This window comes from Mercenaria mercenaria, chromosome 13 (assembly GCF_021730395.1).
Source record: "Mercenaria mercenaria strain notata chromosome 13, MADL_Memer_1, whole genome shotgun sequence".
Lineage (NCBI taxonomy): Eukaryota > Metazoa > Mollusca > Bivalvia > Venerida > Veneridae > Mercenaria > Mercenaria mercenaria.
In genome coordinates, this window is record NC_069373.1 from 5,086,804 (window position 1) to 5,104,665 (window position 17,862).

Here is a 17,862-nt window from a genome sequence, read left to right on the forward strand (position 1 = left end):
ACATGCCTAGCTCAAAAACTATTTGATATAAATTGATGAAACCTTGAATAAGTCTTTATCATGATATGAACTTGCGCACCTCCTATTTTTCGTCTGGCTCCGCCCCCTATTTCTAGAGTTATGGCCCATGAAATAGTCAAAAATGCACATTTTCACCTTATGACACGCCTAGCTCAAAATGTATTTGATATAGATTCATGAAACCTTGCATGAGTCTTAATCATGATATGAACTTGCGCATCTTCTATTTTTAATCTGGGTCTGCACCCTATTTCTAGAGTTATGGCCCCTGAAATAGTCAAAAATGCACATTTTCATCTTGTGACACGCCTAGCTCAAAAAGTATTTGATATAAACTGATGAAACCTTGCATAAGTCTTTATCATGATATGAACTTGCACACCTACTATTTTTCATCTGGGTCCGCCCCCTATTTCCAGAGTTATGGCCCCTGAAATAGTAAAAAAATGCACATATTCACCTAATTATGTGCCTCACTCAGAAAGTATTTAATGTAAATTCATGAAACCTTGCTTGAGTCTTTATCATAATGTGACCTTGCACACTTGGCATTCTTCTTGAGAATTTTAGTATTTATTACAGAGTAATGGCCCTTGAAATAGCCAAAATAGTGGATTTTTTGTTTGTGATGCTCATAACTCAAAAAGTATATGGTGTAGAATAATGAATCCTTTTCATAATTTTTTTTTGAGGCTATACCCCATTAAGACTGCAAACATTTGAATTATTTCCCCTTATTTGTGACAAATGTACCAGTGGGGGACACACCCTGTGTCCTACAGACACATTCTAGTTATAGATATACTTTGCTCATCTTTCCTAACACATTTTATCATTATGTCTCCCACATGGTAAGTGCTGCCCATCTGCGTGTCACAAATTTTTCCAAAATAGCTCCTCTGACACCACAAGGCAGGTTAACAACAAACTTCACAAAAGTGATCATTGCCATGACTAGTAGTGCATATTGTCGGCATGTTCAAGTTTGATCATTTTCAATGGAGTTACGGCCCTTGATGTGTCAAAATTTTATGATGTTTTAATTCTCAACAAATATTCTTATCTGAATTGGCTAAATAAATTTATCTTGGGTATATATATATATATTTAACATTTGCTAAATATTTTACTTGGGTAAATGTGGAGCTGCAGTCATAAGTAAATGTCATACCTAGGAACAGAACAACCAGCTCTTGATGTTATTACATTTATGTGGATCAAACTCATCATTTGAAATTGATTCAAGTTTCTTTTATCAGCCATAACATGTAGACATACACAAAGAAAAAACAGTTTAGGACTTATGGAATATGCAGTTGTGTAACAAAGAGAGATAGCATTAAATTAGTGAAAAAAAAGTTCCTCTTTTGCTGTGATGTTGAAAAAAATGTCCCTAATTTTTCGATTTATAGCACATGTTGGGGTAAACTGTGTAAGGAAGTGATTGGGAAAACTAACATCATTTACTGTCAGTATGTAGTTTACGTAAAAAGGACACTTTTCATTTGTACTTTTTAGCTCGACTTTTCGAAGAAAATATAGAGCTATTGCACTCGCCCCAGCGTCGGCGTCAGTGTCGCCGTTGGTTAAAGTTTTTGATAAAGTCAAATATCAAAGCTTTTGACTTGAAACTTAAAATAGTTATTTACTATCAAAGTCTACACCAGAAGAAACAATCCCCATAACTCTGTTTTATATTTTGACAGAATTATGCCCCTTTTTAACTTAGAATTTTTGGTTAAAGTTTTTGATAAAGTCAAATATCTCTGTTACTATCAAAGCTATTGACTTGAAACTTAAAATAGTTATTTACTATCAAAGTCTGCACCAGGAGAAACAATCCCCATAACTCTGATTTGAATTTTGACAGAATTATGCCCCTGTTTAACTTGGAATTTTTGGTTAAAGTTTTTGATAAAGTCAAATATCTCTGTTACTATCAAAGCTATTGACTTGAAACTTAAAATAGTTATTTACTATCAAAGTCTACACCAGGAGAAGCAATCCCCATAACACTGAATTGAATTTTGACAGAATTATGCCCCTTTTTAACTTAGAAATTTTGTTAAAATTTTTGATAAAGTCAAATTTCTCTGTTACTATTAAAGCTTTTGACTTGAAACTCAAAATAGTTATTAACTATCAAAATCTACACCAGGAGACACAATTCTTATAACCCTGGTTTGAATTTTGACAGAATTATGCCCTTTTTAACTTAGAATTTTTAGTTAAAAGTTTTTGATAAAGTCAAATATCTCTGTAATACTATCAAAGCTTTTGACTCGAAACTTAAAATACTTATTTACCATCAATGTCTACACCAGGAGAAACAATCCCCATAACTCTGATTTGAATTTTGACAGAATTATGCCCCTTTTAACTTAGATTTTTTTTGTTAAAAGTTTTGATAAAGTCAGATATCTCTGTTACTATTAAAGCTTTTGACTTGAAACTCAAAATAGTTATTTACTATCAAAGTCTACACCTGGAGACACAATTCTCATAACTATAATTTGAATTTTAACAGAGTTATGCCCCTTTTTAACTTGGATTTTTTTTTTACTGGCAAAGCTCAAATTCAGAGTCAAGCACTGAGAAAAGTCGAGCGCGCTGTCTTTAAGGACAGCTCTTGTTAAGTTTTACTCTTGAAATGGGAGTAGGGTGTTTATTCTGTTTACCACGTTTTGAATTGCAGCAGTGTATTGGTTATAGGCTACAGTTGTGGAGAAGGTCATTCACTGATTTTGAAGTGGTCCAGTCCATTTGTAAATCTTACTGTAATTTTTCTTATTGTACTGAAAACAATGCATTTCTTTACCATTTCTGACGGAATTTCCCTCCAAGCTTGAAAAATCCATTCACAGACAATGTATTATTACTTACTACAGTTGGCTTGCTTTTCACTGCTTTTCTTTGCATGATATTCATTTAGACTTTCTAAAGCTAATGTATAGATTTCATGTGGAAAAAGGTCTATGACTGCGTTGAAATATAAAAAGTTATCTTTATAGCTGAGCAATTTTTTTTTTGTATGTAAGGTGGTATCTGAGTTACCATTGTGGGAATGGATTGAATCTTCACACACATGTTCCTATTGATGATCTGACTTGCAGTTCTGCATTACTCTTTACAGAGTTATGCCCCTTTTTAAAATTAACAATTTTTAGCTCGACTATACAAAGTATTACTCAACCCGGCGTCGGCGTCCTTCCGCATCCTAACCTTGGTTAAAGTTTTTCTCCTTATCTCTGTGATTACTTGATGGATTTGTTTCAAACTTTAAATAGTTATTCCTCATCATCATCATGATCATATGGCACAAGGGCCATAACTCTCATGCCAATATTTCATGAATTATCCCCCTTTTTACTTAGAATTTCAGGTTAAAGTTTTGATGCACTTTCACTCTGTCTTAAGTATTATGAAATGGATTTGATTCAAACTGAAAGTAGTTGTTCCACATCATCTCCCACATCATATGACACAAGGTCCATAACTCTGGTACCAATATTTAATGAATTATCCCCCACCTTTACTTAGAATTTCAGGTTAAAGTTTTGATGCACTTTCACTCTATCTCAGTTATTACTAAATGGATTTGGTTCAAACTTAAAGTAGTTGTTCAACATCATCACTCACATCATATGACCCAAGAGCTACAACTCTTGCACCAATATTTGATGAATTATCTCCCCTTTTTACTTAACATTTTAGGTTAAAGTTTTGGTGCACTTTCACTCTCTCTCAGTTATTACTATATGGATTTGATTCAACTTAAAAGAGTTGTTTCACCTTATCACCCACATCATATGACACAAGTTGCATGACTCTGGCACCAATGTTTTATGAATTATGCCCCCTTTTACTTAGAATTTAAGGTTAATTTTGATGCATTTTCACTATGTCTTAGTAATTACTACATGCATTTGATTCAAACTTGAAATAGTTGTTCCACATCATCACCCACATCATATGACACAAGGTGTATAACTCTTGCACCAATATTTTATTAATTATGCCCCCTTTTTGTTTAGAATTATACTTATTTAGTGTTTTGATCACTTTATCTTTATCTCTCTTATAACTTAATATTTTTGACACATACTCAAGCTATTTTGCAATATCTTCATACACCATTTGAGTCATTAAACACTCCAGTGACAGTTTCAGTTTCCTCAGATATGCCCAGTTTCACTATCCAGCATCGAAATAGTCGAGCCGGCTGTCTCCTGTGACAGCTCTTGTTTGTGTTATCTGTTATCTCATTTAACATCATAATTGGCATTTTATGACCTTTTTGTGCTGATGTGCTGATAAACAAGCTCTCCCACTCATTTAACATCATAAGAGGGGAAACTTCTGACCCAAAATGGTTCCCTTTTTGTACATGTCAATGCTTTCTTTTAAAGAAAGGCCTTAGTGAAAAGGCTTTTCAATAATCAAGCATTGTTGTCTTCTAACAGCTCTTGTCGTCTATGTTCTGTTGTCGCTCTCTAGGTAACAAATCTGTTCAGTCTCAAAGGAATGAGAGGTCTTCTATATTGTATAAATATTTTTTTGTTTTACTTTACTTCCTCCTATTGCAGGGACAAGTCCAGCTTAATGCTGGGATAAACATTACTCTTATTGCAGGGACAAGTCCAGCTTAATGCTGGGATAAACATTACTCTTATTGCAGGGACAAGTCCAGCTTAATGCTGGGATAAACCTTACTCTTGATGCAGGGACAAGTCCAGCTTAATGCTGGGATAAACATTACTCTTATTGCAGGGACAAGTCCAGCTTAATGCTGGGATAAACATTACTCTTATTGCAGGGACAAGTTCAGCTTAATGCTGGGATAAACATTACTCAGACAGATATAGCAGCTAGCAATGGTCTGATACATGATATAGACGATGTCCTTGTGACTGACGATATTTCCATCCTACCAAATAATTGTGATCTAATTACATACAAAGAGGTCATGGTAAGTTTTTAGTCTGCTTTCACATTTAATGCCAACAATTTTTTTAAGTCGGTCATGAGTGCTTTGAAAGTATGTATTTTTCAAATCAGTTCATGATTCTTATTTTCACTTCCATACTTGAATGGAAAAACTTTATATAGGAATAGAATTTCATAAATGTTCTAAAAATAGGTATATTTAAATATTTGGCTTTATTACATAAGTTTTGCCTTAAGACTACATTTTGTTGTTGTATGGTGAGCTACTCTTGCCTTATTAATTTTTGAAGACTACAGCAAAGTATCGTAGATTGGTAAAGATTTATGAAGGTTTTGTTTTTGCAAATATTTGTGGAAAATGCCACTTATTAATTCAAAGTAATTGTAAGAATATATCTAACACAAAATACTGAATGATTCATGAATTCCTACAAAGTCCCCTGGCCAAAATTGATACTTAGCTGTTTGCCAGGGGTAAAAATTAGGTTTCTCATGATTTCTTTTAACATTCTATAATTAGCATTTTGTCGTGAGTAAATGAAATTGTTCGCAAAGAGTGCCATTTTTTTCAGTTTCAAACTTTTAAAATCAAAGTTGAAACACTGTATCTTGAATTATAAGGGATCGAGTGTTAACTTTGAGATAACAGAAACTCAACTGAAAATGATATTTTATGCAGGTATTATCGTATTATCGTATTATCCGAATGGTACTTGAAAATGTCTTTGAGATAGCCTGAATTTGTTAGATAAGAGAGTTTGATATATAGTTTCAGCTGTGAATTTTGTCTAGACCTTCAAATCCTAGGAACTTTAGACATTGCAATAAAATTAAGCCTGGTTGGAATCCTGGATGGAAATAGAAACGCAATGCCCAGAATGTCTTTAAACTACTTTGTGCTTAGTTATACTTGCTTTCTTCATTTCAAACTTTATTTGCTACAGAAAACGTAGTATGGCATTCAGAGAAAATTGGTGGGGGGGGGGGGGGGGGGTGGAAGGAATCTCCATTCCCCCAGCCCTTAATGAAACCCCCAAGTTTTAGCTATCATATGGTAGAATGTATTGTTCAGTGAATCTTTTCATTGTGTTGTTTTATTTCACAGGGACCGTGTGATGATTGTCGAGTGAAAGGTAGATGTTTTCCACCGGATGTAGAATTGGTAAGCTATTTCTACGTGGCAGTAATGATAACTTCCAAAAAAAACAAATTTTCACATGAATGTCATCAGTTTTGTTGTATTTGTGAATCGTTTCTTTGAGATCAGTGTTAACTTGGAAAGCCTTTCAAACTACGAACATAATGCATATGAGCCCAGGGGAAGCAGGTAATCTGGGAGCTGCCAAGGGTGAGCAAACAGCCTGATATTTGTTTGGGCTTAGAGTGAGCAGGTAATCTGAAATCGTTGTATCCACTTTTTCCCAGTGTGAGCAAGTAATTTGGTTATGCTTGGGCCCAGGGTGAGCAGGCAATCAGAAATTAGCTTGAGCTCATGGTGAGCGGGCTGCTTGTATCCACTTGTGCCCAGAGTGAGCAAGCAGTCTGGTCTTTGTTTGGGCCCAGGATTTGCAGGTAATCTGATATTAGCTTCAGCCCAGGGTGTTATATCCACTTTTTCCCAGGATGAGCAAGCAATTTGGTGTATACTTTGTCCTAGGATGAGCAGGCAATTTGGTGTATACTTTGTCCCAGGGTGAGCAGGCAATCTGTTATTCACTGAGGCTCACGGTGAACAGTCAGTGTGGTATCCACTTGAGCCAAAGATGAGCAGGCAATCTGGTATCCATTTGAGCCCAGAATGAGCAGGCAGTGTGGTATCCACTTGAGTCAAAGATGAGCAGGCAATCTGGTATCCATTTGAGCCCAGAATGAGCAGGCAGTGTGGTATCCACTTGAGCCAAAGATGAGCAGGCAATCTGGTATCCATTTGAGCCCAGAATGAGCAGGCAGTGTGGTATCCACTTGAGCCAAAGATGAGCAGGCAATCTGGTATCCATTTGAGCCCAGAATGAGCAGGCAGTGTGGTATCCACTTGAGCCAAAGATGAGCAGGCAATCTGGTATCCATTTGAGCCCAGAATGAGCAGACAGTGTGGTAACTAGTAGGTCCCAGGGTGAGCTTCCATTTACAAGGCTGTTAAAATGTATAGCAATACGTAACTTGTGATAAAGATGACTATCAGTACATTAACAATGCTCACTGGAGGTGTTCTTGGCATAGGTGATACTTAGGATAGGGTTTCATTTCTTTTTGAATTATATAAGAATGAGACTAAACTTTATTGACCATCTATATTGCAGAACACTACAGTAGAATGTCAGTACTATGCCAAAAATTCTAAGGGAAAATATGTGAGGATGTCTGGTTGTGCCCTTATGTGTAACAGAACCTACACAGTAAGTATGTAAATGTATATTAATGTAATTGTGTGTAATAAAATTCACACAAAATGTAAATTGCTATAAAAGTGAGAGAAGTGGAACAAACAATCAACACAGGATGGTTTTAATGTTTGTTTACTGAAATAACCAACATTTTGACTCTCACAAGTATTCTTGAGGGTACATTAATAACAGAAATACAAAAGTCATAATACTAACGTATAAAAATTGGGTTTCAAAGGTCATGTGATTGTTCTAAAAATAGATTTTTTATTGTCTCTGGTTCAATCTTTTTTTATTGTTTGTTTGCAATGTTATTCATATAATATACAGTGAAACACCGCTCGCTCGAGCATCGATGACTCGAGCTCCCGGGCTCGCTCGAGCAATTCATGTGGTCCCGGCCAATTTCCTTCTATTTTCTATGTGAAATTACCATGGCTGGGTCGAGCATCGATAACTCGATCGCTCGAGCATGACACCTGGTCCCTGTGTATCAATTTACTCTTTGTTGCTTCTGGCAAACTCGAGCAGAGGTGTCAAAATTTTTCACACCTTCGGCGGTCAGAATGTATCGGTTACTAGTAATTAATTTTTCACACGCCATGAGAATTGCGGAATTGAGAAGATATTTATGAAATCTTAGTATCTTAATCAGCAGTTATTTGCATGCAAATGAAGGTAATAATATAGTCTTTTCATAAAATTGAGACGATAATTTTTATATGCACTTGTTGATAAATAAAACTAAAAAGTTTTAGTTGTTTCTTCACATGTGCCATTTACAAATTACATTTTGAAACATCTATCATAGATAACGTTTGTAATGCGTTTTTTTTTTAAACTGTCTCTGCAAATGGTCCCGATGACAATTAGTAAAACAAATTTCAATTTTCTTCGTATGTTGGTCATTGTTTGGGTCGCTCGAAACCATGGATAACTCGAGCATTTTGCTCATCCCGTTGCGACCTCGATCGAGCGGTGTTTCACTGTATGTGAATATTTGATCATGATATCTTAATTCTGTGAAAAAAATACCATAAATAGAATAAATTGTGGTATCTACGTCTTTGAGTTTGTTTCTTTCATCTTGGCAGTTTGTACATGTGCTAGTGTCACTTCCTGATGGTGTAGGTTGGTTACTTCTGAACGGCGATTCTGGTAATGGAGAGAGCGGGTCCTGGATTATCATTTCATGAAAAATGTCTGTCTCTGGTATTACCGTTTTTTTGTTCGTCTCTATGTGTATGGTGCGAAATTTAGGTGTTGCCGCAAATGTTTTTTTTTCCATGATTTCACAGGACTGGTTTTATTGTCGAGCCCACTTGTGGAAGCGAAGACATAGTTGTCCAAATGGCTGTTCAGTGTATGTGCGTGCGTGCGCCCATCTGGATTTGTTTGTCCGGACCATAACTTTGACATGCATTGAGCAATCTTGTTTATATTTGGCATGAATGTAAACCTCAGTGAGACGGAGTGTCATATGCAAACCCCAGGTTCCTATCTCAAAGGTCAAGGTCACACTATGAGGTCAAAGGTCAAATTCAATAATGACTGTCCGGAGCATTTCTTCTTTATGCATGGAGGGATTTTGATGTAACTTGGTGCAATAGTTCACCATCATGAGACGGAGTGTCATGCGCAAGAATCAGCTCCCTAGGTCTAAGGTCAAGGTCACACTTAGAGGTCAAAGGATACAAGAATGACAACTTTGTTCGGAGCATTTCTTCTTCATGCATGGAGGGATTTTGTTGTAAATTGGCACACATGTTCACCACCATGAGACAGAGTGTCATGCGCAAGAACCAGGACCCTAGGTCTAAGGTGAAGGTCACACTTAGAGGTCAAAGGTAGGATACAAGAATGACAACTTTGTCTGGAGCATTTCTTTTTCATGCATAGAGGGATTTTGATGTAACTTGGCACAATTGTTCACCATCATGAGACGGAGTGTCATGCGCAAAAATCTAGAATTACTTCCCTTTGTTGTTACTGTAAATAACTTATTTTATTACTGGTCATAGGGAAAAATCAAGACCACTTTCCTGTAGTACAACATGCATGTTACATCCAATTTTGAGGTGTATTTTGACCTATCTCTACTGGTAAGGATTTTTATGTGGACTTAGAATTTTTTTTTTTTTTTTGAAGGTTCACTTCCCTATGTTGTTACTACAGATCGCGGGGTCATGAGTTCAGTCCTCGGGCGGGGCGTATGTTCTCCGTGACTATTTGATAAACGACATTGTGTCTGAAATCATTAGTCCTCCACCTCTGATTCATGTGCGGAAGTTGGCAGTTACTTGCGGAGAACAGGTTTGTACTGGTACAGAATCCAGGAACACGGGTTAGGTTAATTGCCCGCTGTTACATGACTGAAATACTGTTGAAAAACGGCGTTAAACCCAAAACAAACAAACAAACAAATTTGTTGTTACTACAAATAACTTATATTGTAACTTTTTGCAATCTTTTTTTTTATTTGGCATAACTGATTGCCTCAGTAAGACAGAGTGTCATGTGCAACTCCCAGTCCTTTTGACAGCTGACGGGCTCGACATGTTGCCTGTGGGCATCTAGTTTCCCCGGCTTTAGTGTTCTTTTTTTCTAGTCTTGTCATGTATCTAGTTAATGGTTGTTTATGTTTGTTATTACTGTTGACCTGGAGGTTTTCCTGTTGACTAAACGAGTCATTACAGATGAAGCACACATATCTTATATGTGTATTTTGATGAGTTAGATAGTGTCTGTTAAAGTTGCTCTTGGATCCTTTTAAGAATTTTTTGCAGGTGTTGCACTGTCTCAGGTTTTTGTGAATGATTGTAAAAGCATCGTCTGGAGTTGCTGTTTGTTGTTGTTTGGTTCTTGATTCCATGGTTTTACTGTATAAGGTCAAGTCCAAATGGTGCTCTGGTTTTAAATATTGCTATCAATGTTTCCACTGTTCTGAGGCGGATGTTGATGTTGCTAGGTGTTGACAGTAGTGCCGTGACGTCAACGTCATTGATGTTACGGTTGTGCGAACAGAAATGGCGGGAAACTGGTTTTACGCCTTTGGACGTTTTGAAATTGGCAAAATGTCCATAGAAGTGTTCTCTGATTGCATATCACATTTTTGCATGTAATCAGGTAAATTATGCTAGATGATGTACAGTCATGAGCCTGTAATATTTTCCTGTAGAATGGATCCTGACTTATTATTTCACGCTTGTGTGTCTGCATGTGTTACAGTTCTTGTGGCATGGGTGGGATCTTTCTTTGTTGCCTGGGAAGGTTGATGTCTGAACTGATAAGCATACTTCTAAGGCTGGCTGGTTTCCAGAATACTTATTTATTTTGTATTTGTGAAACATTGTAAGCGTTGGATCAGTATCCAGTAGGTACGTGTATTTCGAGATAATCTTATCGGTTTTGGGGTTCCTTGGGTTGTATGTTATTATTAGCTGTATAATTTCTTTCCGTGATGTGTTTTTGTTGGGGTCATGTTTTGTTGTTTTAGCTTTGTTAAATGCTTCTTTGACTAATCTTTTAGGGTATCCTCTGGCTATAAGATTTTTGGATAATTGATTTGTACTTATTTCAAATTGTTCGTCCGTGCTACAGATTCTTCTTATTTGGACGGCTTGGCTGTAAGGGATACTTTTCTTTTGGTGTTTCAAGTGGAATGAACTATAGTGATGGCACATATTGGCATCATAATGTTGTTGATAAGTTGCCATTTCTATCTTTGCTTATTGTGACATCCAAGAAGTTAACTGTTGTTAGGCTGACAACGCTGGTAAATTTTATCGTCAGATGGGAACTATTAAGGGCTGTGATGAAGGAATCTAATTCCTCTCTTGTATGTGGCCAAATCATAAAGATATCGTCAATGTGTCTCTACCATACTAGTGGATCGAGTGGGTATCTAGCGATCTTGTCCATAAAAATTAGCACGTAGCTAGGGGCACATTGTGCCCATGGTGGTTCTGGAGATATGGTTTTCATAGAATGTATCATTGAATCTGAAACAAGTTTTCATTAGTATGAAGTGCGGCAGTGTAAGGATAATCCAGGTTTTAGGCTCTTGTTCCTTCCTTTTCTGTAGTGTGTGCTTTGTAGCTAAAATGCCTTCTTTGTGTGGAATATTGGTGTAAAGTGCTGTTACATCTATAGTAACGAGATACGCATTTTTAGGGACCTGTTTAAGTGTTTGTAATTTTTCCAGGAAGTGGTAAGTATCTTTAATACATGTATAAGAAGGGATGCCTTTTGCTAGTGGTTGCAGGAAGTGGTCTACATATTCTAATAGCTTTTCTGTGGGGCTGCCACAAGCTGAAACTATAGGTCGTTCAGGATTGTTAGGCTTGTGTATTTTAGGTAGTAGATGGAAGATGGGAGTTCTGCAGTTTTTTGGTGTTAAGTAGTTGATATGGTTATTGTTTAATAGAGAATGTGTCCTCAGGTATGCCAAAAAAAAAACTGTTGATTTCCCTAGTAGCTTTGCTGGTTAAGTCGGTTGGTGTCATTTTATAGATACTTGTGTCTTTTAGTAGTCTGAGGCCTTCTGCTATATTGTCTGATTTCACACAATACAGTCTTAACCTGTTTGTAGTGGAGATGGAAGGGACTGACTGAAAATGACCGCTATAGACAGGGGACCACTATATCCAGGTTAACAAAACTATGAACATATCTTGTATGTTTTTAGTAATGTACAAGCTCCTATATTATGTTATGCATAAAAGTTTGTTGAATAGTTGATATATTGTTATCTTATATTACAATATAAAAATGAACACAATTCACACACAACTGCTGAGAGAAGATTCTCTTTCCAAAATATATGATGGCTTCCTCTTCTCTTAGTAAGGGAATGCCTTCATTGATGTGGGTTCGAGCACTTGGGGCATTGAATTCTTCATGTGAGGAATCCATCCAGCCGGCTTACAGAAGGTCAATGGTTCTACCCATGTGCCCACTTGTGATGAAATAATTCATGGAGGGGTACCTGGGGTCTTCCTCCACCATATAAAGCAGCTGGAAAGTTGACATATGATCTATAATTGTGTTTGTGCGTTGTAAAACCCAACAAAATAAATTAATACTTAGGGAATGGATATGGTGTTCACATGTGAAAGATATTTCAATTGTACACTTTAACAAACAAATATCTTATATATCTCACACCTTTAAAACTTTAGAGTACTAACTACGTGGGGCTTTATTTATAGTAGTACATTTGAATGGGTTGCACCTTGTTATTTCAACACACAAGAGATTAAGTGACCATTATAGTGCATTTTGCTGCCTTTTCATCTGTCAGCTGACCATGTTAGACAGGGTCACCATGTACAAAGTGTCATTAAATGAGCCGCACCATGAGAAAACCAACATAGTGCATTTGCGACCAGCATGGATCCATGCATCCGCACAGTCTGGTCAGGATCCATGCTGGTCGCAAACCCACTATGTTGGTTTTCTCATGGTGCAGCTCAATTTTCTTTTTTGGCCCTTTCAGCCCTTTTCATATAGAGCTTCATTTATGCTTTGATTGCACAGAATGTTCATCTTGATGATCTATTGGCAAAGTTCGAATCTAGGTCATGTGAGGTAAAAAACTAGGTCACCAGGTCAAATCAAAGGAAAAGCTTGTTAACATCCTAGAGGCCACATTTATGACCCTATCTTAATGAAACTTTGTAAGAATGTTTATCTTGATGATTCCTATGCCAAGTTCAAAACTGGGTCAGGTGGGGTCAACAACTAGATGACTTGCTAAGATCGAAGAAAAAGCTTGTTAACACTCTGTGACCCTATCTACATGAAGCTTGGCAAAAATCTTTAGCTTTATGATTCCTAGGCCAAATTCAAAACTGGGTTATGTGGAGTCAAAAACAAGGTCACCACTCAAATTAAAGGAAAAGCTTTTTAACACTGTAGAGGCCACATTCATGACCCAGTCTTCATGAAACTTGGTCAGAATGTTTATTTTGATGATTCCATGGCCAGGTTTAACAGGTGAGCAATATAAGGTCATCATGACCCTCTTGTTGAATTTTGAAATATCATTATTAATAAATATGTCGAAATGTGAAGTGTTTATATAGAAATTGAAAAGATACTGGCAAAATAACTGTTTTGTTAAAAGATTTGTTAGGTGTATACAATCTTGAGTTACTGTACCAAAATCGTAAAAGAAAACAGCTAGTGTGCTTTATATTTCAGACACCGAAGTGTTGTGATGGATTTTATGGTTTTGATTGTCTCCCTTGTCCTGGTGGCCATGAAAATGTTTGCAATGGACGGGGAAAGGTTAGTTTTCTTTGTTGAAATAAATTGTACGACCTTTTTTTAAGAATGGAGAGCTTGTTTGACAGTGCATATTCCCAGAAAAGCACCAAATTTTAGTTAGATCCCAGTACAAGAAAGTTTTTTGAGATGGTTTAACGGAGGAAATAATTTTGTTTGAAGTTATTTTTCTTCCATCAAGTGTTCTTGTGTGAAAGTCGTCACTTACTGGCAGAGAACAAGTTGAAAAATCCAAGACTTATATGTTGGTTAAATGACTGCCCTTATATTACTGAAATACTGTTGAATGACATGACAAATGAATCTAATATACAATCTTTGGTTTGTCTACTCAATTTTTTGAAAATTTTAAAACAGACATTTCTGTTGGTCAGGGTCAGTACAGACCTAGAGAGGTTGTTGAATATGATCTTTTCCTGGAAAAGTCCTAGAATTTGAAAACTGCCAGTTTCAGTGCCACAGAAAAGTCAGAGAATTTCAACAAAATCAAAAATAGCCTGTACTTTCAACATGTCTCGAAAATTAAGTGTAAAACATGACTAATATCATAAATCCGCTTAGCTCAATAGGTAAGAGCGTTGGTCTACGGATCTCGGGGTCGAGAGTTCAATCCTCGGGCGGGGCGTATGTTCTCCGTGACTATTTGATAAACGACATTGTGTCTGATATCATTAGTCCTCCACCTCTGATTCATGTGGGGAAGTTGGCAGTTACTTGCGGAGAACAGGTTTGTACTGGTACAGAATCCAGGAACACTGGTTAGGTTAACTGCCCGCCGTTACATGACTGAATTACTGTTGAAAAACGGCATTAAACCCAAAACAAACAAACAAACAAATATCATAAATAATTACTACTCTAAAGTTATCTTTTTACGCCCATGAAAAGGGACATATCATGTGATCTCCTGCAGTAGCGGGCAGCATACACTAAAGATGTCTGCTCTTTAACTTGAGCAATTCTTCTCTAGTGTTCACCCAACTTTATCACAATGTTCATGTGCATAATATCTCTGCCATGTTTGTTAAACAACTGGATTGACCCCAGAGGCTTTGGGAGTTATGTGCCTTTAATAACTAAAACTTGGAAAAATTGACTGTGTTTGCTCCCTAACTTGCTTAGTTCTTATCCAGTGTTCACCAAACTCAGTTACAATATTTATGGGCTTAATGTCTTGGTCAGGTTTGATAACTAGCTGGATTCTCCCAGTCTCAAGTTAATAGGACTTGAATTACTCAAACATGTGCACTCTCTGAATTTAGCAGTTCTTATCCAGACTTGGTCACAATATATATAGGCATCAGGACTGAACAAATCTGCTGGTAATTTAAGCAAAAGTCAGCTGTTAGTGAATGGAATTTGCAGTTTAACTCTTCCTGCACTAGTGCTATTTTGGACCCAAAATACTGTACAGCCAGCTTAAACGGAGCCATGCAGAAGCTGGCTAGCTGAAAGATCTAAGACAGAAGTTGATTTAATGCTCCAGCTCTAAAATCCATCCTGTTCTGTTACTTACAGCATTGTTATAGCATCAGCTAGATGCTTGAAAGTCCAGAACATCTTAGATTCCGGTATGTGCCATTTTCAAAAGGTTCTAAAATAGATGCTATCTGTAACAATAATTTTTAAGTGAATTGAAAACTGAGTACAAATTGTATCAGGATGAGCAAAAATTCTAGACAGCTTGTCCTACACAACATCTTTATTCCAGACTGTCATCTCTTATATAATTCTCACAGGATTTGGTCACAGTATTTATAGGCTTGATATCTTGTCCAAATTTGATAAGCAGCTGATAGCCCCACTGGTTCTGGAATTATGGCAGTTGAATGAGTAAATGTTGTGAAACTTGAAACTTTTTTATTTACTTAAACGCCTACTTCTACATATACAAACATAATTATTCAGCGGCGTTGTACAATAATAAACAGTTAAAGGATAATAAAGCAACAATTATCACATTAATACACCTGAAAGCCTCAAATAGTCAGTCGCCAAAGCTAAAATGCACAACATAATATTATAGTACATTATTTACAGAAATTCATTATCTTTATTCCATTGATTTTAAAAACAGACAGATCTCAAATCAAATTTATCGACAAAAAACCGTTATAGATTCTTGTCGGTGTCATTGCTCTACTATGACTACAATTTTAAAACAATGTAAAGTAATCTCTGAAGAAAATTGTCAGTGTCTTCTTTCTAACTTCTAGTTTCTATCCATTGTTCACCAAACTTGGTTAGAATGTTTATAGGCATAATACCTTAGAAAAGTTCAATAACTATCTGGATACTCCCAGCCACTGGTGAATTTCTATAAATTGCTTGTAAAATTAACTGTGCTTAATAACTTAAGCAGTTTTTATCCAATATTCTCTAAACTTGTCAGAATGTTTATAGGGATATTATCTAGGCCAAGTTTGATAACAGAGTGTATATCAAAATCCTCTTGATCAAAATCCCCTCCACTGAAAAATGACTGGATGTTACAAAATCCCCTTCACACATTTGCAGGGGGTATCATAATCCCCTTTGTGATTAACATTATAGATATATAGATATCAGTGCTCCAAATTATATTATGTTTGCTAAAGGCATTGTTTTTACGTGCTTTATGCAATAGACTTTTAAGTTGTATATAGTTGTATTTGAATTTGATGAAATAAGTAAAAATCACAGAGGGGATTATGATACCCCCTGCAAAAGTATGAAGGGGATTTTGTAACACCCTGTCATTTTTCAGTGTAGAGGGATTTTGATCAAGGGGATTTTGATTGTCTCCCTTGATAACAAGCCATATATATTTCGTTGTGAAATTATGACCCTTGATTAAAGCCCCCTTACATGGAATTGCAAGCATTTATATCTTAATTTATGGTTTCAGAGTTATTATATTTAAATTGTTGCTTTGTAATTGCTTATTTTTCATGGAGTACTGAAACCTGTTTTTAGAATGAGAAATTGAAAGTTTAGTAGCTTTGTCAATTTTCCCATACGTCAAAAAAAAAAAATCCCACGGATGTAAAAACAGTCAACAATGGCGACCATAAGCAATAGTTAAGAGATTTTGGTAAGATATAATTGAACTGCTTTTCACAGAATCAATTATCGGGGTGGGAGGGGGGGGGGGGGAATTTATCGCTTCTGTCTTGGTTTCTTATGGCATAGTGAACATCTGGAAATAGATGTCTGCGTATACACCGAGGTTAACTGCTGCTTGTATATGTCCTAAGTGTTGTCGATGACAGTTAGTGTTTCTGTGGTATTTCCCATTGAAATCTTTGAAAGTGTGCCGATTTTAGCAATTTTCTTTGCTACATTATTGAAAATAAAATTATTTTACCACGTACGTACAACTAAAGAATTTTTAGCTCACCTGAGCTGAGGTGAGTTTTTCTGACCACTCGATGTCCGGCGTCCGACATCTGTCCTATGACCTCTGTCTGTCGTCTGTCGGTCAACATTTAGCTTGTGTATGCGATAGAGGCTGTATTTTTCAACTGATCTTCATGAAATTTGGCCAGAATGATTGCCTTGATGAAATCTAGGCCGAGTTTGAAAATGGGTCTTCTGGGTTCAAAAACTAGGCCACTAGGTCAAATCAAAGAAAAACCTTGTGTATGCGATAGAGGCTGTACTTTTCAATTAATCTTAATAAATTTTGGTCAGAATAATAACCTTATAGAAATCAAGGCTGAATTTGAAAATGGGTCATCTGGGGTCAAGAACTAGGTCACTGGGTCAAATCAAAGAAAAACCTTGTGTATGCCATAGAGGCTGTATTTTTCAATTAATCTTCATGAATTTTGGTCAGAATGATAACCTTGATGAAATCTAGGCCAAGTTTGAAAATGGGTCATCTGGGATCAAAAACTAGGTCACTAGGTCAAATAACATAAAAACCTTGTGTATGCGATAGAGACTGTATTTTTCAATTAATCTTCATGAATTTTGGTCAGAATGATTGTCTTGATTAAATCTAGGTAAAGTTGGAATATGGGTTATCTGGGATCAAAAATAGGTCATTAGGTCAAATCAAAGAAAAAATTTGTGTATGCGATAGAGGCTATATTATTCAATTGATCTTCATAAAATTAAGTCAGAATGATTGCCTTGATAAAATCTAGGTCAGGTTTGAATATGGGTCATCTTGGGTCAAAAATTAGGTCACTAGGTCAAATCAAAGAAAAACCTTGTGTATGCGATAGAGGCTGTATTT

At 36.3% G+C, this 17,862-nt stretch overlaps 1 protein-coding gene across 2 annotated transcripts in view; it reads left to right on the plus strand.

The window, feature by feature from the left end:
* The window catches only part of LOC123530075 (stabilin-2-like), a 402,834-nt gene that overhangs the window by 66,183 nt on the left and 318,789 nt on the right, over window positions 1-17,862 (plus strand). For both annotated transcript variants that reach the window (XM_053521033.1, XM_053521032.1), the window contains exons 15-18: window positions 4,838-4,990; window positions 6,074-6,130; window positions 7,269-7,364; window positions 13,557-13,643. In XM_053521033.1, the coding sequence (XP_053377008.1) occupies window positions 4,838-4,990; window positions 6,074-6,130; window positions 7,269-7,364; window positions 13,557-13,643 (393 nt within the window). The remainder of the gene's footprint in view (window positions 1-4,837; window positions 4,991-6,073; window positions 6,131-7,268; window positions 7,365-13,556; window positions 13,644-17,862) is intronic.